General features: G+C 34.3%; 1 protein-coding gene across 6 annotated transcripts in view; it reads right to left on the bottom strand.

Annotated features, from left to right (window-relative positions):
• The window catches only part of magi3a (membrane associated guanylate kinase, WW and PDZ domain containing 3a), a 182,407-nt gene that overhangs the window by 34,141 nt on the left and 123,747 nt on the right, over positions 1-24,519 (bottom strand). For all 6 annotated transcript variants that reach the window (XM_051097242.1, XM_051097244.1, XM_051097239.1 and 3 more), the window contains 5 exons: positions 22,432-22,638; positions 12,851-13,019; positions 8,209-8,288; positions 7,671-7,728; positions 3,798-3,922 (listed from right to left, as the gene is read on the bottom strand). In XM_051097242.1, coding sequence (XP_050953199.1) covers positions 3,798-3,922; positions 7,671-7,728; positions 8,209-8,288; positions 12,851-13,019; positions 22,432-22,638 — 639 coding nt within the window. The remainder of the gene's footprint in view (positions 1-3,797; positions 3,923-7,670; positions 7,729-8,208; positions 8,289-12,850; positions 13,020-22,431; positions 22,639-24,519) is intronic.

Below are 24,519 nucleotides of genomic sequence, written 5' to 3'. Positions count from 1 at the left end.
AATCTGGATTACGTAATCAGATATTTTTATTTACACAACAGCAATAAATTATTCATGATTTATTGATTCTCCCTAATTCTTTTTCATCTTTTAAATTTTCCTACAGTTTATATACATTCAAAAAGTCTTCCAGTTTTGTGAGCGTTTACATAAAGATCAGTCATTATTCAGGTGGCGACACAGATTTACTAAAATCATTTCATTTTTAGGAACATTGTGTCAACTACTGATGAACATATTTTAATTATCAGTCTGTATGTTATTTAACCATGTTTTTGGAAGGCTTTTGTCTTTCAAACACATTAAAATGCATAAATTCACACCAACTTTTTTGTCACTTAATATATTTACTTGAAGTACCCCTGAGATTTTAAAATAAATATTTTAATATTTAAGTATCACATTTATGTTCATTGGTTCTCTGATGTTGGTTATGGTCACATGACATGTAGGTAAACAAAAATTTCATTTTTTTTCAGGAAGTTTTTTTATTTTTATTGATTTTAAAATTATTTATTTTAATTTAACATTTTTTCTGATTTAATTAATTATTAGCTTTTCATTAAGCTCATAAAACCACTATAGTTCTTTCAAATACAGCAGTTTGGGAAGCCTTGATGTAATACAAGGTTTAACGCACTTCATGTTGGTAATAACAAATGGAATATATTTTCTTACTCTTTGTATTTTTATGTCAATATGGTATAAGATTATCCTGTTTAAATCAATGTGATAAACAAGTTAGATCAAAAGTAATCTAAAAGTAATCTGATTATATTACCTAAAATGTGTAATGTAATGGATTACGTTATTAACTACAATTTTTGCAATGTAATTTGGAATCAGTAATGGATTACAATTTGTAAGCAATCTACCCAGCTCTGCGAATGACGCAGGCAGAAGTGCCGACCCAGTGTTTACAAATGCCAAATGTCAAATGCCCTTTATTGAAAAAGGTAAAATAACGATGTTGGATGATTTTGAAGTTGAAGGTGAAAATAAGAGTTTTTCCTACCATACCTTTTTGAACCAAAATACACAGACGAGGAACTAACCACGAATTACCTTTCCAATGTGATTACGAAATGCGTAAGGTCCCACAGGGGAATCACAGAAATTCGTATTTTTTTTAAGAAAATGACCGATTGCTTCACTAGATAAGACCCTTATTCCTGGGCTGGGATCATGTAGAGCCCTTTGAAGCTACAATGTAACTGCAATTTGGACCTTCAACCTGTTGATCCCCACTGAAGTCCACTATATGGAGAAAAGTCCTGGAATGTTTTCCTCAAAAACCTCAATTTCTTGAACATCTTGCATGACACAGGGGTAAGTAAATGATCAGGACGTTTCAATGTACTCTGATCTTGCATCCTATTTAGGACAGACAGTATGCAAATTGGGACACAGAACGTGTATTAGTACACCAGGTGTAAATTCGTGCTTTGAAACCCGAGACGTAAGCAAACACCTATTGCAAACAAGAAAAAAGCTGAAAAAGTGTAAACGAAAGAGACATTAGAAGACAGAACAAGGATGTGTAATGTTAAATCAATAGTTAAACACCAGCAACAAAGTGGAACGCATGCATAAATATATAAAAGCCGACGCAGGTGAGCGTAACTGAACAAGTACACGGTCACACATAAATACACACACAGATGGTAAAAACAAACACACGCTAGCTGACAGAATTGCTGCGTATGACGAAAGGAGCTCTGAGCCTCCAGGATCATCTGAGATCATATTAAACACAGATGTTGGTTATCTCCTTCTGATGGAAATAATCTGCCTTTGCTTAAACTAACACCTGAGCTTTATGAGCTCACTTCTCACTTAAACCATGACCTAACCAGTTGTAGCCAGTCTGTTCCATGCTAATCTGAGTTTTTGTCCTAACAAATCACGACCTTGACAAGATCTGACTGTTGCTTGGTTTTTATGGCTGGTTCTGCATCGCTGAAATCACACTGGTGCAAAATCAAGCTCTACCACCTTCATAATAAACAAAAATATGTTGTGGTTAGCTAATATGTGACCCTGGAGCACAAAACCAGTTGGAGCAACACGGGTATATTTGTAGCAGTAGCCAACATTACATTGTATGGGTCAAAATTTTGACTTTATGCCAAAATTCATTAGGATATTAAGTAAAGATCAAGTTCCATGAACATATTTTGTAAATTTCCTATCGTAAATATATCAAAACTCAAAGGAGAAGTTCACTTCCAGAACGAAAATGTACAGATAATGTACTCACCCCCTTGTCATCCAAGATGTTCATGTCTGCCTTTCTTCAGTCGATAAGAAAATGTGTTTCTTGAGAAAACCATTTCAGGATTTCTCTCCATATAGTGGACTTAAATGGTGCCCCCAAGTTTGAACTTCCAAAATGCAGTTTCTTTAAGTGATCCCAGCCGAGGAAAAAGGGTCTTATCTAGCAAAACAATCTGTAATTTTCAAAACAAATTGACAATTTATATACTTTTTAACCTCAAATGCTCGTCTTGTCTCGCCTCTGCAATGCGCATGGGTAGTCTGTGTAATCCTGGTCAATACAGCTAGGGTGTGTCGAAAAACTCCCGTCTCAGTTTCTTCTTCAACGTCAAAATCGTCCTACATCGCTGTTCTACCTTTTTTTTTGGTAAAGGGCGTTTTATCTTCCTTGCATGTACACTTTGTAAACACTGGGTTGGTACTTATGCGATGTAGGACAATTTTGAAGTTGGGGAAGAAAACGAGATGGGAGTTTTTCACACAGACTTAGACAAGACAAGTGTTTGAGGTTAAAGTATAGAAATTGTCAATTTGTTTCGAAATTGACCGATCGTTTTGCTAGATAAGACCCTTCTTCCTCGGCTGGGATCGTTTAGAACCATTTGAAGCTGCATTTAACCTGCATTTTGGAAGTTCAAACTTGAGGGCACCATTGAAGTCCATTACATGGAGATAATTCCTGAATTTTTTACTTCAAGAAACATAATTTCTTATCGACTGAAGAAAGAAAGACACGGACATCTTGGAAATTATCTGTAAATGTTTGTTCTGAAAGTGAACTTCTCCTTTAATTTATGATTAGTAATGCATTGCTAAGAACTTGATTGCGAAAACTTTTAAGGTGATATTCTCAACATTTAGATTTTTTTGCACTCTCAGATTCCAGATTTTCAAATATCTCAGTCAAATATTGTCCTATCCTAACAAACCATACACCAATGGAAAGCTTATTTTTTTCAGCTTTCAGATGATGTATGAATTTCAGTTTAAAAAAACTGGCACTTATGACTGGTTTTGTGGTCCAGGGTCACATATGTTGTTCTTTCACTTTCAGTGAGGACAGAAATACTACATGACAATGCAATAGGAAATAGTTTGCATGTGGCTGTTCCTGATCCCATTCTCACTGAATTGCTTCCTATCACCATTGCTGAGAAAAATCAGCCTAAGGTTGTACTGTTTTGATGGTTTTAATGGAGTTATACATATGTATTAGCTGGTCAGGAAAAAAATAATACATAGCCGACCAACTAAACTCCAGCTGTGACTAGTTTAAAGCAGTTTAGACCACCTTAGGCTGGTTTAAGCAGTTTTTTTAGAACTCTCAAGTTCTCTCAAGGATGCATTAATTGACCAAAAGAGACAGTAAAGGCTTTTTATATTGTTAAAAAAAATAGATTTCAAATAAATACAGCTCTTTTTGAACTTCCTACTGAAAGGATCCTGAGATAAAATTAAATACACAAAAACTGAAGTAGTAGGAAATGTGGAATAAAGCAAAACAAATTTTAAAGATTTACTTAAGGGCGTCGGTACTGCTCCTGTGGCCGCTGCTATTGGCTGACTGGTTGGAGACGCGTCCTGGCCGAGTTTCTTCTTGGCTTCCTGCACTGGATTCTCAAACTGAGTCTTCTGGTTGATGTGGCTAAAGGAAAGAGTGAGACAGTCAGCACGAAGGACCGGAGAGGGCAGATACAATGACACACACGCTTGCACAAACACTCAGAGTAGAGAACATTAGCGATGCTTATCTGTTTATGCAAACAGTCTTTTGTAAAGGACAAAACCGTATCGGAGCCAAAAGGTAAGGCACTGTGCGCATGCGTCTCTTCCTGTTTGTCGTCTACTAACCAGGCAGTCACTTTTTCCTTTACCACAGACATTTGGTGAACGAACAGAAAAATAAACAACATACAGAGACAGAAACTTGGAATAATGACATGAACTGGTTTGACTCGGGAAGCACGCAAGCCTTTCAACTACACAACTTTGAAAAGACTAGATCAAGGACTTTAACTGAAGTATTTTATCAGTATTTGAAAATATTTTAGAATGATTAAACACCCTAAAAATAAGATAAACCTACTGAAAAGCAAGGTTTAAAGGGTTAGTTCACCCAAAAATAAAAACTCTGTCATTAATTAGCACACGTATTGTGATACTCACCAATATGTTGCTAGGGTGATGCAGAGAAGAAGAATTGTTGAATAATGTCATTATTTTTGTGTTTTTTGCATACAAAAAGTATTCTGGTAGCTTCATAAAATTATGGTTGAACCACTGATGTCACATGGACTATTTTGACTATTTTGTACCTTTCTAGACCTTGAACGTGGAAGGAATCTTGCTGTCTGTGGAGGGTCAGAAAGCCCTCTGATTTAATCAAAAATATCTTAATTTGTGTTCTGAAGATGAACGAAGGTCTTATGGGTTTGGAACGACATGAGGGTGAGTAATCAATGACAGGATTTTCATTTTTGAGGGAACTAACCCTTTAAAATAAGACGTTTTCAGAGAATATTTCTTAAAAGCACATTTTTCTTACCTTATTAACAATGTTCTGTTCATGTTAAAATACATCTCACAAAATATAACAAATTTTGAGGTTAATGTGAACTGTTCTTACTTTCACAATGTGACATATTTGAATAAAACAGGTTAAAAAAAAAAAAAAGTACAAACTGAGTTTGCAAAAGCAACATTATCCAGTAGTTTGTGCACCATCAAATGAAAAAAAAGCTGTTTTAGAGGAAGTTCCTACATTTTGATTAAAGATTATGAAGAGAAATTATGAAGACAAATATTTTGTTCTTTTGCAAAAAAGAAAAAAAAAAAAAAATCATTCCGAGATTAATAGTTTGCAATAAAACTAGTAGAGTACATTAAGAAAGTCTATAGGGTTAGTTTCACGCTGACTTTAGAATTGATCTTGTTTTAATAAGGATGTTTTTACTGGAAAATAAGACTTAAACATTGATAATTTTGTTTCATGACCTTTTGAAATAATCAGAAAGCATTGCAAAAACATCCTTGATTAAAAGTACCACAGAACAGCCGTGTTTCAAACCCATCTGTAATTGCTGCACGCATAAGCTCTCCTCTACAACCACCACATTTGTTTTCTTGTTTGTTAGCTGCCGAAATGAATCAATATTACCTTGGCAAGCCTTTCCAGAGACACAAGCTTCACAGCACATGCGTTTCCTCTGTAGAGGTTGAGGCTCAGTGCTGTGGTGTGTAGTTTTATCCTAACACATACGGCCCCTCCCACCCTACAGGTTCACATGAAGTGAAAAAACAGCTCTTCTGCATTGTGTTACTTCGTTTTAACTGCTGTACCTGCCGGTCGTGACTGCACCTGAGGAAGGCTTTTAACAGCCACTGATGCCTCACAAAACCAGTCGGCGTGCTGCGAATTTTGTAGAAGAAAGGTACTGTTTGTGCTTTTGCTGTGTGTGACTCATGCTGAGACTTATCCACCCAATCCACAGAGAGCGAGAGACTGAGTGCTCTCATCTGACTGCTGAACTTCCCGGTTTTGATAATTCAGGCAGAGAATAATGAGGGACTGTGCCAAGCCATATTTAAATCAAAAATAAAACAATGTTTTGTTGACCTCCTTTGCATAAATATCCTGGCACAGCGGGGACTGACCTTACACAAAATAAATGCCATTAAAATCAAATCCTGTATCCGCTTCCGAAAGCCCACGGCTGTCCTGTCAACAACTTCAATATCCCACAATGCTTTGAGAGCAGAAAATTAGCAAATCCAGCCAACACGAAGATCGATAGGTGACACTGATATCATACATCAGCCTTCTATATCAGAAAAATATTAATAAACTATGTATTAAAGTAATCAGGTGCTCAGAATGGATACATTTTGTGCACATTTTAAAATGATATATTGCTAATAAATAGAATAGCAATGTAAGTAAATTTAGAGACTAAATCATTTCTGAATGTCTTAGCAAATGGCAAAACAGTCATTATAGATTGTTATACAGACAATGTATAATATATATTATATACATACTGCAATATTTATGTTACTGTTTAATGAAAAGCTAACAATAATATATAATATAATATAATATGATATATTTGTAATTAAACTAAATTTTTTTTTAAATGAGGTGAACAAATATCTGCTACTTTTTCCCGTAACTTTTAATTTATAATTTTAATTAATTAATTAATTTAATTTACAGATTGTAATTCATTGTAGATTGTTATATATAAAATTTATAATATATATTATTCACATACTGTAATATTTAAATTATTACAGATTAATTAAGAACTTACAATAATATAATATAATATAATAAATATAATATAACATAATATAATATAATATAATATAATATAATATAATATAATATAATATAATATAATATAATATAATATAATATAATATATTATGGAGCGCCAAACCGTAAATAATTCTATAAAATTTGAATATATAAATATAAATTTATTTATTTATAAATCAGAATATATAAATGTAAAACAGAATATAAAGATAAAAATCTTAATATATAAATGTAAATCATGAATATATAGAAATCAATCTGAATATATAAATGTAAATTGTGAATATGTAGTTATAATATATTATATTATATTATTTCCTGTTTGGTGCTTCATAATATAATATAATATAATATAATATAATATAATATAATATAATATAATATAATATAATATAATATAATATAATATAATATAATATAATATAATTAATATAATATAATATAATATAATATAATATAATCTCAATAATTTACAATAAAGAATTTTAACCATATATTTTTTTTTTAATTGGATGATCAAAAATCTGATACTTTAAATATCTTGCAATTTTTTTTTTTTTTAAATAATTATTTTATTAGCAATGTGAGTGAAATTAGATGAATGTATTCATATCTGGCAAAACCTTGTGTTTAGTTTTTTTAAAAAATCATTTTATTTTTTTAACTTGTTTATATCCAAGTAAAAAAAAAAAAACAATAATAATAATTTTGGTGTTTTTTGCACTCAAGGTTGCAAGTATTCAAATTTTACTTCATATTGCACATGATGCTGTAGTGACTTGGCATTCTGATGTCATCTACATAAATCAAACAACTCATATAAGTTGCATTACTTTCATTACTTTTTTAATGAGTGATTCCTTTGGTTAAGGAAGAAGGTTACACTCACTTTAAGCTTTTATTGTTGTTTTACTCTGGAAAAAATGGATTTAAAAAGAAACTAAATAGAAAAAAAGATAAAGGCAAAACCAAGTGAGCAACGGAAAGCTTAAATCTATTGCAAACCAAGATGTTGTGGATAAAAACGTGCTATTCATCATTCTTACTAGACAATAAATGACACAAGCATACTCACTCCACATAATAAGTCCCGTACTGCGGGTCCTCAATCTTCTCCCAGCCATATGGAAGCTCTGCGGAGAATCAGACAGGCATATCAGAGACAGCTAGAACAGATGCAAATCACCCGTGTGCTTGACACCAGGGGGTCTGATTTTCCGACGCTGAATTTCTGAGAAGCCAAATACCAGGTAGGTCAAAAAGTCTGGCTGGATTTACACGCATATTTGGCCAGAGAGGAGATCAGAAGGCTGAGCGGCGAGGAAACGCAGGGGGTGCAGGTATTAGCAAGCTGTACGGAAAATGACTTGTTATCTTTCCCTGTGATGTGAGAGGTGTGGGGGAGCCACCATCCTGACACGGACGTACGTGGCCATTGCAAAAAGTGGTGCTGGGATTGCTTGTGTGAGATGACACTCTGATGGGCTCTCAGCATGTCTCCCGTGAGCCATTAGTCAGGCGGGCCGGAGAGAGAGAGAGAGAGGCTAATGTCTCGCAGCTCAGCTAGGGTCTGTTTACTCTTATGTGTGATTCATGAACAAACTCTGTCTTACCTCCATCCTCGCATTTTTCAGGAGGCTTGGCTTTCTTTGCCAGTCGTGGGTCGAGCCAGGTCGTGGTCTTGGTATTATGACTACACAGAAAGGGAAACAAGTATTAGTAAACAAACACCTGAAAGCCTTTCTGAGCATGGCTTAACACTCATAAAACAACAGAAAAATGACTATAGCTGACTGCTACAGTGTAAAAATGACACAAACAATCAATAAAGCTACTCAACGATTGCTAACGCCAGATGGCAAGATGTTTTTCATATTTTCAAAGCTGTGATTTTCAACCATGTGTACACTTGGAGGTACATGGAAAGATTGTGATTTTGTATCAAAACCTGTTTAAAATATTTCTCAAACTGTCATAGATTATAAATGTGAATCACATTCATAGACGTACAGAATAAGTTGCCCTTTAAAGTTGCCCTGAAGTTATTCTAAGAGGAGCAGACGAGCAGTTTTAAAGCATATTTCATAAATTTATCGATTCTGAAGCACAGTATAAAAATCTTAACTGAGATATTTGAAAACGAACTTTGATCAAAATTAGAGAACACTTACAAATACCTAGTTATTGGTGTTAATCTGGCACCTGGTGTTAATTTCAGTAACTATCGGACAAACTCTACTAAACTGGCAGCATTTCTCCAATTTTCACTGAGATTGCAAGATGGCGGGCTGCTCTAATGTGACAGTGGTTGTCTAGATGAAGGCCAAGGGAAGACCCCTTCAGCCACTGCAAGAGAAGTTGGTAGTTCCAAATCTGTGATTTCTTGAATTTCGCAGGTTTACAATGACGCTAATTCATTCAAGTCCCCCAAAAAGGCTGGTGAACCACGTAAGACAAATGCATGAGAAGACCGGATAATGCAGAATGGGTTCAACACTGCAGCTGGAATTGCTTGCCAGTTCAGCGCTGAACGGGTCTCGGTAAGAGAAGTTGGACTTAAAGCGCACTCTGCAGTGACCAAGCTTCTCATCAGCAGAAAGGATCTAAAGGCTAAGCTCACCTTTGCTGAGGAGCATGTTGTGTGGAGAAAGGAGAACTGGTTCAAAGTTTACTTTAGTGATGAGAGCCAGTTTAATTTATTTGGGTCTGATGGGAAACATTTTGTTTGTCGTTAAACTGTGGAAAGACTGAAGCTCAAGTATGTAAAGTAGTCAGTGAGAGGTGTAGGAGGATGTGTCATGATTTGGGGGATGAAGAACCTCCTTCAGCAACATGCAGTTCTTTCCTTGCAAGCATCTCCCAATCAGCCTGCAATTTTCATGCAAGACAATGCCCCCGTCACACAGCAAATTGGTAAAGCGGTTTACTAACTGCTAAGAACACTGAAATAATGAAATGGCTGGGCCAGAGTCCTGATCTAAACCCAAATGAAAATCTTTGGAAAATCGTTGGTGATAAAGTTATGGATAAGAAACGCACTACAGTTACCGAAACACATAAGAGACTGGACTAAGATCACACTAGCACAGTGTGAGAAACTAGTGATGTCCTGCAGCTGGAGATGTGCTGAAGTCACTCAAAGCAAAAGCCTCTAAACATCCTACTAATTTCTGACAGCTGTAACCCTCCAAAATATAAGTTGTAATCATCTTTCGTGCTACAGCAGTTACTGTTCTCTAATTTTGATCACTGTGTTTTACACAAAATAATTTTTTTTTTTTGTTGTTGTTGTTGACATTACAAGGTTATTTTGTCAAACATGTTAGTAGAACAATGGTAAACCTACACCTGATATTCCTTCAAATTTTGAGCAATAAAGATTAACAATATTTCAGAAAAATCAAGTATTTATAGCTTGTTCTCTAAGTTTGATCTCCACTATGTGTTTGTACACCACCAGTCAAAAGTTGTTGAACAGTAAGATATTTAATGTTTTTTTAAGAATTCTCTTCTGCTCACCAAGCGTGCCTACAGCAAAAGCTGTAATATTGTGAAACATTTATACTTTTTTTTCACTAAAAATAATTTTTATAATTTATAAGTTTTTTATTTGAACATATTTTAAAATGTAATTTATTCCTGTGATCAAAGCTAAATTTTCAGCATCAGTGTCACACAATCCTTCAGAAATCACTCTAATATGCTGACTTGCTGTTCAAGAAACATTTTTTAATATTATTAATGTCACTATTTTTGAGTAAATTTTTTACAGAATTCTTTGATAAAAAAGAAAGATCCAGAGATCAGCATTTATCTGAAATAAAACACTTTTGTAACATTATACACTTTACTATTCAAAAGCTTGGAGCAAGTATAATTTTTTTTTTTTTTTTTAAAGAAATTATAGAAATTAATACTTTTATTTAGCAAGGATGCTTTAAATTGATCAAAAGTGAAGATAAAGAAAGATTTCTATTTCAGACAAATGCTGTTCAGCACTATACTTTCTATTCATCCAAAAAAAAAAAAAAAAATTATAGTCAGCTAATAATAATAAATGTTTTTGAGCAGCAGATCAGAATATTAGAATGATTTCTGGAGGATCATGTGACTGGAGTAATGATGTTAAAAATTCAGTTTTTAAACCACAGAAATAAACTACATTTGAAAATATATTCAAATAGAAATCAGTCATTTTAAATAGTAAAAATATTTCAAAGTTTTACTGTTTTTGCTGTAATTGGATCAAATAAATGCAGGCTTGGTGAGCAGAAGAGACTTAAACATTAAAAATCTTACTGTTCTTTTGACTGGTAGTGTATGTGTGTGTGTGTGTATATATATATGTATTTGAAGAAATGATAATACTATGTAATATGGGTTATAAAGAGGCAAAATTACTGTTGGGCCAAAAAGTAAAAACCCACTCATCATATTAAAACATCAGCAAGACCTTTTCAAAAACCACTTTAGTTGTCTCTGTTGGGTAGGCATGAGGAGTCTACTCCAAAAGCAAATGTGTTTAAAATCTGAAATATTCATGACAAGGTGCAGCTAGTCCTCCGAGACTCATGCAGACAGACACGCGTGTGGAAGCGAGGCCTGCTGGGAAGGCTCCATTTAGCCGATTGTTTGCATTGTTCAGAGAATGAAGTATTGATTTGCTGGCTCTCTCTTCCTCTGTGTGGACAGCAGAGATGCTTGGTTAAGAGCTGCGACCACAGGCACAGGTAATGGACACTGAAAGGAAGACGCTGGCAAAAACGTAAGCTAGCCTCGGCGTCAGCATGCGAGAGAAGAGCCGTTTTAATTCCCAGCGGTTTCTTGTGCTTGATATGTCTGCAAGAGTTCCGGAGTTCCTGTTTACCGAGTGAGCCTTTAGCTGGAGAGCTGCTGTCTACATCTGGCCTTGGTTACAGTAAATCATAGGAGAAATTTGAAAAGATGGACCCACAAATTGTTCTTTGTTACACAACACAACTTCCGCATGATCCATAAACTTCCCTTCTATAGAGTATGCCAAAAGCAGTACGTTAAATAGTAGCATTCACGAATACACAGCATACCTGAAACAGTACGTGGAAAAAAAACAAAAACAGGATGACATTCTGCTACCGTCAAGATTCAGTCGTGTGTATCCGATGGACACTTTACTGTCTCGAGGCCAGGAATGGCGGATGTAGTGGGAACGGACTGTATTCAACCTATACATCTGTATACTTATAGAACTATACAATTTAAGAACATACTTGTTCTCATATGCTCACCAAGGCTGTATTTATTTGATTAAAAATACAGCAATATTGTGAAACATTATTGCAATTTAAAATAACAGTTTTCTATTTTATTATATTTTAAAATGTAATTTATTCCTATGATGCAAGGCCAAATTTATAGCACCATTACTCCAGTCTTCAGTGTCACATGATCTTCAGAAATCATTCTAACATGCTGATTTGATGCTTAGGAAACATTTCTGAGCATTTCCTGTATTGTGCTGGTTAATATTATTGTGGAAACCATGTCACTTTTTTCAGGATTTTTTATGAACAGAAAGTTTAAAACAACAGCATTTATGTAAGTTCAAATTTAAGTATATACTCTTGGATATGTTGCATGTCTTATCACTCAAAAATAAAATAAAATTAAATTAAAATTAAAAATATCATAAATTCTAATAAATATTTTTTAATGAAATTAATTTTATAAATTAATTTTTTAAATAATCATAAATGCAATAATATATAAATTACACATTTATACGCTAAATAAATGTAAATGCAAATGTAGCAACATTTTAAAACGGTATGTTTATTCTAAAATTAAATGTAGTATAAAAAAAAAAAAAAAACTTTACCTAGTACACAAAATTGACACAATCAAGCAAATTAAACAGCAAATCTGCAAATTGCACTGACATTAAAAATAATTTTTCATTCAGTGGCCCATTTCTAAATTACATGTGTATAATTTTCTCCCCATTTAGCTTCCCAGATAAGAAGAGCAATATTTAATTTGCACTGCATTCAAGGGGCACAAAAGAACAGATTTTGCTTATTTCTGCTTATTTATTATAGGCAGAAGTAAAATTAAATAGCTGACAAAAAGAAAGAAAAAACAAACATTTAAGCACATGTAACTAACCAGTCCCTGGAACAACATTTGTGTCAACTAAACATAGGCCGAATATTAAACACTAAAACCTGATAGGTTAAAAGGACCAAGTACATGTCCTACTTGGCAAACAGGACTTACTCTATAAAGTAGACCATTCCCGTTTCTGTATAGGCCATCTCCCAGTTCTTGGGCAGAGGCTCCTGGCTCTCATCACGTGGCAGCGCGTTCCAGTTGCGGAAGTCCATGCTGCTGCTGGACTGCGTGTAGCTAGGCACAGCTTTCCTCCACTCTGGTCCGTCCTTGTGTTCTGTGAGTGGAAAGAGCAAAAAGCCAGTGAGACTTTGAGAAGGAGGTGGGGAGAACACACAGGAATGGGGAGTAATACATACTTTAACTCTCTCTAACACTACAGAACGAACTTTCCAAGCTTCTCAGGAGACGGAGAAAAACAGAGAGAGAGACAGAGAGAACAGACGCAGACAACCAGAGCCACTGGATTTGCATGCCAGCTCCGATGTTCAGAGAGCCGCCTCTCGGGCAGGGCCAGAGCCGGACAACGCTTCCGTGAAGCTGATACACAAATGTGCGTGTGAGTGAGACAGACAGTCTGCTTGCACATCAGAACACAGGCGGAGATAGTATAAGAGGGTGAAAACGTTACACTCAAAAGTTCCATCCTTCAGTTAAAAGAGCCAGTTGTCTTTTTGTTTACTGTAGAGAGCACGTGTTTCTGCAGCTCGACTCTTATGAAAAAATATGGTGCTGCTGTAGTCACGGGTTGATTCCCAGGAAACATCACTTAGTGATAAAATGAATAGGCTACATAAAATTTGCATATGTATACATAAATATAATTTTACTTACAAAACACTGTTCTTTTGGTAGTAATTAATACTTTTATTCAGCAAGGATGTATACAATTTTAAATATATTATTATTAAATTATCATCTATATTTAAAACAGTTGAGCACATTTAAAAAAAATACTTTGTTTTTTTTTTTTTAGCAAGGATGCTTTAAATCGATCAAAAGACATTTATGATGTTACAAAAGATTTCTATTTCAGACAAATGCTGTTCTTTTGACCTTTCTATTCATCAAAGAAACCCGAAAAAAATCTACTCTACTATTTTCAATAAATCTACTGTTTCCAACATAATAATAAATAATAAATGTTTTGAGCAGCAAAACAGAACATATTTCTGAAGGAGCATGTGACTGGAGTAATTATGCTAAAAAATTCAGCTTTGAAATCACAGGAATAAATTACATTTTAAAATATATTTAAATAGAAAACAGTTATCTTAAATAGTCAAAATATATTTTAACATTTTACTGTCAAATAAATGCAGGCTTGGTGAGCAGAAGAGACTTCTTTTAAAAATATTAAACATCCAAAACTTTTTGACTGGTAGTGTAATTTTATATAGAAACCACCATTCAAAAGTTTGGGGGTCAGTGAGATTTTTATTTATTTATTTATTTGATAGTAATTAATACTTTTGTTCAGGAAGGATATGTTAAATTGACCGAAAATACATGTATTAATTGGAAAAATAAATAATTTTAAATAAATGCTGTTCTTTTGATCTTTCAATTAATTAAAGAATCATGAAAAAAAAAAAAAAAAGATGTATTATTGTTTTCACCAAAACATTAAACAGCACAACTCTTTTGAACATTGAAACCAATGTTCAAAGTTTGGGGTCAGTAAGATTTTTATTTATTTACTTATTTATTTATGACAGTACTTCATACTTTATTCAGCAAGGATGTATTAAATTGATTAAAAATACATTTATTAATTAGGAAAAAATATTTGTAAAAAAAAAAAAATAATAAAAAAAAATAATATATATATATATAATACACATTTATATGCTAAATAAATGTAAATGCAAATGTAGAAACATTTTAAAAGGGTATTTTTATTCTAAAATTAAATGTAGTATAAATAAAAGCCTAAAAATACAATAACATCCAAACAAAAGCAGCTACATTTAGGAACCTATTGTTGTGAGACTTGAAATAAATTATTGAAATAATTATTAGAACAGTTTTAGAGCTCTCTCTAAATCAAACAGACAGAAGCAGTACTTGTATACAGTACCTATTAATCACCAAATACACATTTAAAAAAACTAAACAAAACAAAACAAAACAAACAAAAAAAAAAGCTGCAAGTGGGTGTTATCAATATGACCGGGACATTGTGACATTGACAGAGGAAAACATGCCTGTGTTTATGTATGCTTCTGGGTGTAGATATACTGGTTGTACAGTACATGCAGAAGAGGTGAGGTGATGGAAAAAGTATGTTGTCATTAAAAGGCTTGATATGATTTTGCTGACGCAGTCACGATTAAAGCCCGTTCATCGGAATGATTTGAGTCTGCATCTGGGACGCCAGCATGTGTGGCAGATGAATCAGCACTTGTTGTTCATGTGCCGTAACCATGGCGGCACCATTCATGACACAGGCAGAAACATAAGCCCTACCATTCAAAAGCAAAAATCATAAGAAGCCTTTCATGCTTGTGGCCGAATGGAGAAAGAAGCTGGACTCGATGATAAACAGAAGGCAGAATGTGGTGAACATTATTTAAAAAAAAGGATATAAAAAGAAATGCTTGTGTGTTCAGAAAATGCGTACAGATGGGAACAGATGAACACAATGTGCTGCAGATTGAGTGTTGAAAGTAGGAAGAAATGTTGTGCTACGGTGAAACCTAATGGTGAAGCTTTGCTATGGAAAAAATAACCATTACAAAAGAGCCTTTCCACTCAGTTATATTAGCGAGAGACTTTCACAAGTGTACATGAAGTAGTTCGAAGCTCTATCTAACACATCTGGACATAACCATGTGAACGCAAACATAACCCACTGCAAATGCAAGACTAGCCATTCTAGTAATGCGAAGTTAATCAATAAAAAACCACAAACGCACTTCTGGGTTGCAAAATCGTCTCAGTTTGCACTTGGCAAATTCAGTTAGATATTGTTGCCATTGCATCTCGTCCGTACAGTTGTGCCAGAGGGTTTACAAAGCTGTATCCAATCATAATGGAGGACAGCTGTGAGGCATCTTGTCCAACTGGAGACGAACACGGCCAACAAAGCCTCCCTCGGTGTATTCAGAAACCTCTTTTGGCCCGAGTGGTGAAAAAAATTTGGATTTCCTCCAGTGACCCTCTAAAAAATACCTCATGTTTATTGAGGTTTTTGTGAGGCGTGTGTGACGTAGATTTTCATTGGCTTGAGTTTAAAACTTAAGCCCAAATAAACTCTTTTCACATTATTAATCCTAAGTAAAAGTCAGTCTGGAGAAAACCTGTTTAAAAGCTATTTATTCTGACGGGGAGAACGGCAAAAGGAAGCCAGATATTGTGGGATAGGATATCAGTTCCCATGGTGATCAATCATACTAACACAAACAGAACAGTAGTGGTAACTGCAGTGGGTTAATGCGCTGTGAATCTAATATTTTTTTGGCAGGTTCTTCCCCAAGCTCACTATCGCCGCATGTGAATAATCCGAAGGTGTTCGCTGTTCCATATCCCAGTGATTTATGAGAGAGAAAACTTGCTGTGTGGGGAGCATCGGTAAATCCTACCTACTTTCAGCACGGTGCAGCTGAACCCCAACCGAGCTCCACCAGAAGTCTTTCTCCCAAAAACTCAAACGTGAGAAAAAATACTATTAGGTTAAAAGAAGGTAGAAATCTCAAAAAAGGCATGCATTTTAATACTTATCTTATTTATTAGCTATTTCTCAGGCAATATTGCGGATTTTCAGTATGCTGGAGTGATATGAGGGCTGGGCTATGCATGGCCGCTCTCCGTTCCAATGAAATCACAAATTAAATTCAAAATGTATATATGTACACACACATAGACACACAGCGCGGTCAAAAAGTTTTGGGCTGGTAAAATGTTTTTGCAAGAAGTCTCTTATTCTCACCAAGGACGTATTTATTTGATCAAACTAGAGGGAAGAAAGAAATATTATAAAATATAATTGCAATTTTAAATGTATTTAATTTTATTTAATTGTTTTTAATTTATCATTCTAATATGCTGATTTGGCACTCAAGAAACATTTCTTAATATATCATAGTTGAAAATAGTTGTGTTGCTTAATATTTTTGTGCAGGATTCTTGGTTGAATGGAAAGTTCAAAAGAACTGCATTTATTTGAAATAGATTTAGTTTTTTGTAACAATGTACAGTAAAAGTCTTTACTGTCACTTTAATCAATTCAGCGCAGCCTTTCTGAATGAAAATATTACAGGGTTTCTGCAGTGTCTTAAAAAGCCTTAAATTTAGTTAAAATTTAAGGCCATAAAAAGTCTTACATTTTACAAGAAAGTCTTAATTTGATTTCAAGAGGTTTTTGGGAACAGAAAGACAGAATTGTGATATGGCTTAATGTGATGATTAAACTTTAAAAGGCTATGATTTCATTGAATATGAGCACTGCTCGTTTTAAAGTCTGGTGCTGTGCTGCTTTGTGTACTGCCATTACCGGGGGAAACAGGTATATTTCTGCTGTTCCAAAAGTGCCACCTGCTGGCAGAGAATGAATCTGCATTTTCAATAAGCCTGTTGTTTTCATTTACACCAAAGTGAAAATCAACCCATGTTTTTACGCTGTAAACTCACAGGGCTGTAAGTGTGAACTGGTGGATTGATAAGAAGATAATGCGTTAGAAAAATCTAAACAGTAAAATGTATTTATGTGCTATTTCATTAATATAATAATTTATTGACAATTAATTAAAATAAACATAATAATTATTTTTGACTCCATCTATCTAAAGTCTATCATTTTACAAAAAATGTTTGTTTTTGTGAAAACCTATCCTGCACATATGATATTAATTATATTCACGCAGGTCTTAAAAAAGGTTTTAAAAAGTTTCTATTTGAGCTTAAAAATTGTGGAGATACCCTGTATTAGGGCTGGGTTTTGACACAAATTTCACAATTCAATTTGATTCTGATTCACAAGTTTGCAATTCAATTAGATTTCTGATTCAATATTGATTATTTCATATATATAACAGGTATAGTACATGCCAAATTTTCTCAAGGATGAAAAAAAAATCTCTCAACTAGTGCTGTAATATATACATGAGAGTCAGGGTACTATCAAAGGTTCAAATTAACTGATTTGTATACAAACACTTACATTAGACTCAAAGTTTTTTAATAATAAAGTTACAATTAAATAATTATATTTCTACTCCAATTCGTTTTTTGAAATATAAACATCCTAATGCTGGCTTTCATAAAAACTTGATGGATTTATTCAAATATAAATTAAACATTAAAGAACACTAAAACATTATAATGAAAATATGGTGCATATATTTAGCAAAATGCTCCTCTCTAGACTTCAAATTTATGGTCACCAAATATTTTTTTTAGTAACTGTGACATTACGTGACCTATTGTTTACCAGCAGTTACGCTGACATCTTTTCGCAGGTAAAACACTGTTTGAGCGAATACATGAGACAGAATATGGATTTCGGTATGCTGTACTCTTTTCTTTTTTTTTTTAACATACCTTCTGATGTTCATTCATGTTTATTTTGTGCTGAAACTGGTATTAAAGCGAAGACGACGATCAGTTCACGTGCAGTTCGCACTGCTGCTTCTCTTGAACTGAGGCACTACAGTGATCTGTCACTCCACATTAGCAACAAAAGGCAATTATTGTTTTAATATTGCAATAATATGAACAGAATTTGAAATCAGAGACTTTGCTTCATATCAAAAGTAACAAAGCACAAAGCTTATTGCGATTTATGGGATGGGAGGTGTGCTACAATGTTCCATTCATTAACTGAAAACAGGCTACACTTATCGATTCTTGGGATTTTAGTATTTATATCATTTCTTAAAAACGAGAATATATTTTTACCCAGTGTATCATGTCAGTTTAACCTGGCAAAATTGGATGGAGACAATGGATGTATCCCCTGGGAATGAAACCCATAACTTTAGTGCTTTAAGTGTCATGGTCTACCATTAAGTTACAGTTAGGAAACACAAGTAGAGCTTAAAAAATAAATTTTAAATCTATACAGCTACAGTGACATCCACCCAGCCCTAGGTGGGTGGTGGCAGGAGTGTACATTAGGGTGGCAGCAGGTTGGCTCAAATGTAGTTATTAATGTAGAACTAAAATGACTATAAAAGACTAATAATAAGCCTGAGGTATCTTTTTAATGAGAAGGTAGAAGACAGAGTGCAAGGGCTGGTACACAACAGTCAGATATAGGTAGCGGCACAGCAGTTACTCTGTGGTGTGCAGAGACACTATTATGCCTCACAGCAAACAGCAGCCTCTTTAACATGCTCATTACTTGAAGTGATACCAGCCATAAGCTCATTCATTTTGAGCTCAATATAGTCTATTTATGCCACTGGATAATCACTGGAAAAAAAAAAAAAAAAAAAAAAAAAAAACTCTGACTGACTGTGCATTTGGCCTACTTTAAAAGCTCAACTACAGCTCAACTTTCTGAAACAGCTTAGATAGTCTATGACTCCTGAAGCCTTTCAGTGCTTATAAAGGCTCAAAGCATGGCTCTGGCATCAAAATCACAATTGATTAACATACGAATGCACTTTATTGGACTTCAAAACCTCAACACCCATTCACTGCCATCATAAGAGCCAGGATATTTTTTATATAACTCCAACTGTATACAATTTACCATTACATTATAGCTTGTTAATGGCAACCCTTCCTGACAAGCTTGTCTTGACACAATCAACAGAGGATAACTGATTTCCTACATGACAGGAAGCAGCATGTGTGGAAAGCAATACACTAGTCACACCATCCTTTAGCACCACAGGGCTCTACAGAACTATTCCCTATTTATACAACTGGCTGCACATCCAAGGACCCATCTTGTAAAGCTCTTTATATTGCTCTCACATGAAACACAATCAAATCTGCCCATAACAACTTAAGCTCTATTGACAGCATCTGTGCCCTCCTGTCAATCACCATGGAAAGTAAAGTCGCACAGTATGCAAAAATGAAGGTAAAACACATTTACAGTAATACACTTACAATGAAAGCCTAGCAGGCAAGCTTCCAACACGGTGATTGAATCACACGGCTGTTAAAACTTTGAAACTAGTATGCCAAACTATAAGCTAGTCATAATGTTAAGTAGTTACACTACACTGAATATAGTTTTTTTTTTTTTTTTTGCAAAAAACCACATATAAAAACACATTAAATTATAATATACTAATATATTAATAGATAAAATTAGTTCATTTTATTAACACATAAATATTTAAAATATTAATACATACATCTTCACATATAAGTATTTAAAATACATATAAAAACTAATGATAATCTGTCTTTTAATCCAATACTTTTAAATAAATTAACTCATGGGGTGATGTTTAACACACATAGCAAACTTGCAACTGTGAGAGAAAGTCAGAATTGTGAAATAAAACGTTGCAATTACCTTTAAAGGAGAAGTTCACTTCCAGAACAATAATTCACAAATAATTTACTCACCCCCTTGTCATCCAAGATGTTCTTTCTGTCTTCAGTCATGAAGAAATTATGGTTTTTGAGGAAAGCATTTCAGGATTTTTCTGCATATAATGGACTTCATTGGTGCCCGGTTTTTTTCCAAACTTCCAAAATGTAGTTTAAATGCAGCTTCAAAGGGATCTAAACAATCCTAGCCGAGGAAGAAGAGTCTTATCTAGCGAAACGATCGGTCATTTTTTTCCAAAAATAAAAATTTGTATACTTTTTAAGCACAAAAGCTTGTGTAACAAGGCTCTGGGATGCGCGTTCACGATGCTACATACTCTGAATCACGTCAAAAGGTCACGCGGAACGTAGGCAGAACCACAGACCCAGTGTTCACAAAGCGAACGTGCAAAGACTAAGAAAGTGCAAGTCAAACGCTGTTTACAAACAAAAAGGTACAACAATGTCGGGCGATCCTGAAGCTGTAGGAGAAAATAAAATGGAGTTTTTCGCCATACTCTAACTTTTTGAGCCGGAGTACACAGACGATGAACTTAGACATGATTCGTAGTAGTGATGGGAAGTTTGGATCATTTTACTGACTTGGACCTTTGAGTCTCGTTCAGCAAAATGAACGAATCTTTTTTTGAGTCGTTTCTTCATTTCGTTCGTTCGTTTTAGCAAAATATAATTAAAATGTTACGTGTTACATCCCTAACACATCTACTGCTTACACAAACGTTGATCACACTACAACCAAGACAAAACTATAATGCTATAAGAAACAGAAAAGATCAATTCATTGTTTACCTGGGTCTTTATTCTATGATTAGCTCATCTCGCCACTTATCTGACAAGTGTTCGGGTTTGAGTCGTTTGTTCGTTCATCACGTGACAGCCCCATAAGATGAACGAATGACTCTGGAAAAACCTGAAGACTCAAAACAGGTGAACTAATTCCAGTACTGAACCTAATAGGATGTTGCACATGCGTGACTGAACAAATCACTCCCCGAGACGACTCATTCTTCCTGAGTCGCATTAAAGATTCGTTCAAAATAAACGCATCGTTCTAGTAAGATGCATCTGTCCCATTTGTAGCATCGTGAACGCGCATCCCAGAGCCCATGCTACACAAGCTTTTGTGCTTAAAAAGAAAAATCATTTTGTTAAATAAGACCCTTCTTCCTCGGTTGGGATCGTTTAGAGCCCTTTGAAGCTGCATTTAAATTACATTTTGGAAGTTCAAAATCCGGGCACCAGTGAATTCCATTATATGAAGAAAAATCCTGAAATGCTTTCCTCAAAAACCATAATTTCTTTTGGAAGACATGAACATCTTGGATGACAAGGGGGTGAGTACATTATTTGAAAATTGTTGTTCTGGAAGTGGACTTCTCCTTTAATATTGTTTTTTTTTTTTTTTTATTATTCCAGAACGGAAGGACAAAGACAGAATTGTAAGGTATAAACTCAAAACTGCTAGATATAAACATAAGTCAAAAAATTGCTCTCACAAATCTGGGGTTATATTTTTCAATCCTGCATTTATATCTCATGAGAAAATAAGTCTGAATTGTGAGGGTTTTTTTTTTTTTTTTTTTTTTTTTTTTTTTTTTACTTATTTTTTTCTTTTGTGCAAACAGACTTCCTTATTAAGTTGATACCCAGATACCCATCTGTTACCAAAAATCAATTTTGATAATTATTTTCTACAAAAATGAGCCCTAAAATTCTGTAAAATGCTGAATCAGTGAATTGTTTTTTTGATTAATTTACATTAATTGTCCAAATGAAGCAATTCAAAACAATTAAGGAGACTTTTTAATACTTCATATGAGAGAGAATGCAGTTTAGAAAAATGCGTCAGACTAGCGGCCAGCTAGCTTGACTATAACGTTGAGTATGTACAGCAAAGAAACCTTTAAACAATTTTACACCACTAATTGTTTGTTAGTGTTAGTGGAAAAGCTGTTATTGAACAATAGATAGTAGTTTAGCTAACAGTAACTACCTAATCACTTACTGACAGTGTCTTTGCAAATTTCTCTCTAGTCTTTCAAATCTGCCGTGTTGCATTTGTACAATATTGTTCTATGTAATGTATACTAGGCCAAATATGCAGTACATTACAATTCTGCACCAACATACATTACTTTCACTCAATCTTGTTGAACACACATTCCCAGTCTCACCTGTAAGCCCATTGACCATGGGTGGCTTCTCATCCTCCTCCTCTTCCTCAGGAGCTGCGCTATCCTTTCTATCCATTTTGCTGACAGATGTGGTGCGTTTGCGCTGGACCTCGGCGTCAAACTCCTCATCAAACAGAACCTGGTCTACAAGATCAGGCTGCACTGGACTAGGCTCTGCAGGTGGCTTTGGAGTGCCATAGTAATTACCTACAAAAAAAAAAAATACTGTAAAAAGTGCATTCTGCACACATTTTTGGGGAAAATGCATTTGAACTTTTAAAATATTACATTTAAGGACATTTATAAGTCAGAATTGCAAGATACAAACTCAGAACTGCAAGTCCTAAAGTCTTCGCAAAGACACGCCCCCCCCTTCGTTACTGTTGCAATGTTCGACAAGCCCATGTCACTCTCATGCCACATATGTTCTCACAAATACATTTTTTGTTCTCACAATACAAATACATACAGTGAAATATACATTTGCGGAGCAAAGAAGAAACCGTCAATGCCGGCAGACAAGACAGAGCAGGTTACTTTAGGTATACAACAAAGTATTAGCTTTCAAACTATGTCATTTTTTAAGACATTCAAACAATAAAATCATTTTGTGAATCTTTAATGTGTCATGATAGATCAACTATAGTGCCTCAGTTCAAGCAGCACGTAAACCACTAATCTCCACTAATTTATAATTAACAATTAACAATTAACTAATTAAACCACTAATTTATACCATGAAATAAGCATAAATGAACATTGATGAAGTGATGAAATGAACTGTCTTGTTACAACCACAGATTTGTGAAATAAAGTCACAATTACAGTTTGTTTATTTGTTTTTTTTTTTAATTCTAGGATGGAAACACATGATAGATATAAGCAATATTAACTCAAAATTGCTAGATATAAACTTCCAATTCTGAGTTTATATCTCACAAGACAAAAAAAGGCTGAAATGTGAGATTTTTGGTTTATATTATATATATATATATATATATATATATATATATTTTTTTTTTCTTTGGCAACAATTTTAATGTTTTACTGTGTTTTAGCATTTTATTTAAGACGTATATGTTAATATACACTACCAGTCAAAAGTTTTTGAACAGTAAGATTTTTAATGTTTTTTAAAGAAGTCTATTCTGCTCACCAAGCCTGCATTTACTTGATCCAAAGCACAGCAAACACAATAACATTTTGAAATATAATAAATAACTATTTTCTATTTAAAATAATTTTAAAATGTAATTTATTTTTGTGATTTCAAAGCTAAATTTTTAACACCATTACTCCAGTCACATGATCCTTCAGAATCATTCTAATATTCTGATTTGCTGCTCAAAAAAATGTATTATTATTACCATGTTCAAAACACCCGAGTAGAATTTTTTCAGGTTTCTTTGATGAATAAAAAAGCTCAGAAGAACAGCATTTATCTGAAATAGAAATCTTTTGTAACACTATAAATGTCTTTATCATCACATTTGATCAATTTAAAGCATCCTTGCCAAAGTATTCATTTCACTAATTGCTTCTTTTAAAATATATTTAAATAGAAAGGAGTTATTTCAAAATTGTACTGTTTTTGCTGTACTTTGGATTAAATAAATGCAGGCTTGGGGAACAGAAGAGACTTCTTACTGTTCAAAAACTTTTGACTAGTAGTGTAACTAAATGTACATACGTTTAAGGCTTATTGGAGTCTCTTGGCAGTTGGCTGAGGCCCTCTAGTGGGCCTCGGCTCCCTGTTTGAGAACCAGAGTGTGATTTTCCCAAACTAAATATTTAGTCTGTAGGAGTATTGAAGTGTGCTCCTATAGTGCTGCGTTTTCGAGGCTTGTCCGGTCGCTGATTTTGCAGAACAGAAACTGTAACGACACGAACCCGTAATATATCCTGCTGTCTGGCGCTTTTCAGTAAGGCTGTAAGTCTTGTTTGTTGTTTGTCAACACTGCAGCTCGACTCCCTGCAGCGCTCCTCTGAAGCAAGACGCAGCACTCTGGCACTTTATTGTTATTTATTGGCAACAGTCCTCCACTAGAGATTAAGACTAGCTGTGTGGCGGCATCTACTTCCTGGAGA

Source organism: Labeo rohita, chromosome 23 (assembly GCF_022985175.1).
Source record: "Labeo rohita strain BAU-BD-2019 chromosome 23, IGBB_LRoh.1.0, whole genome shotgun sequence".
In the NCBI taxonomy this organism is placed as follows: domain Eukaryota; kingdom Metazoa; phylum Chordata; class Actinopteri; order Cypriniformes; family Cyprinidae; genus Labeo; species Labeo rohita.
Note: the sequence above shows the minus strand (reverse complement) of the source record. Positions and strands in the feature narration are given on the sequence as shown.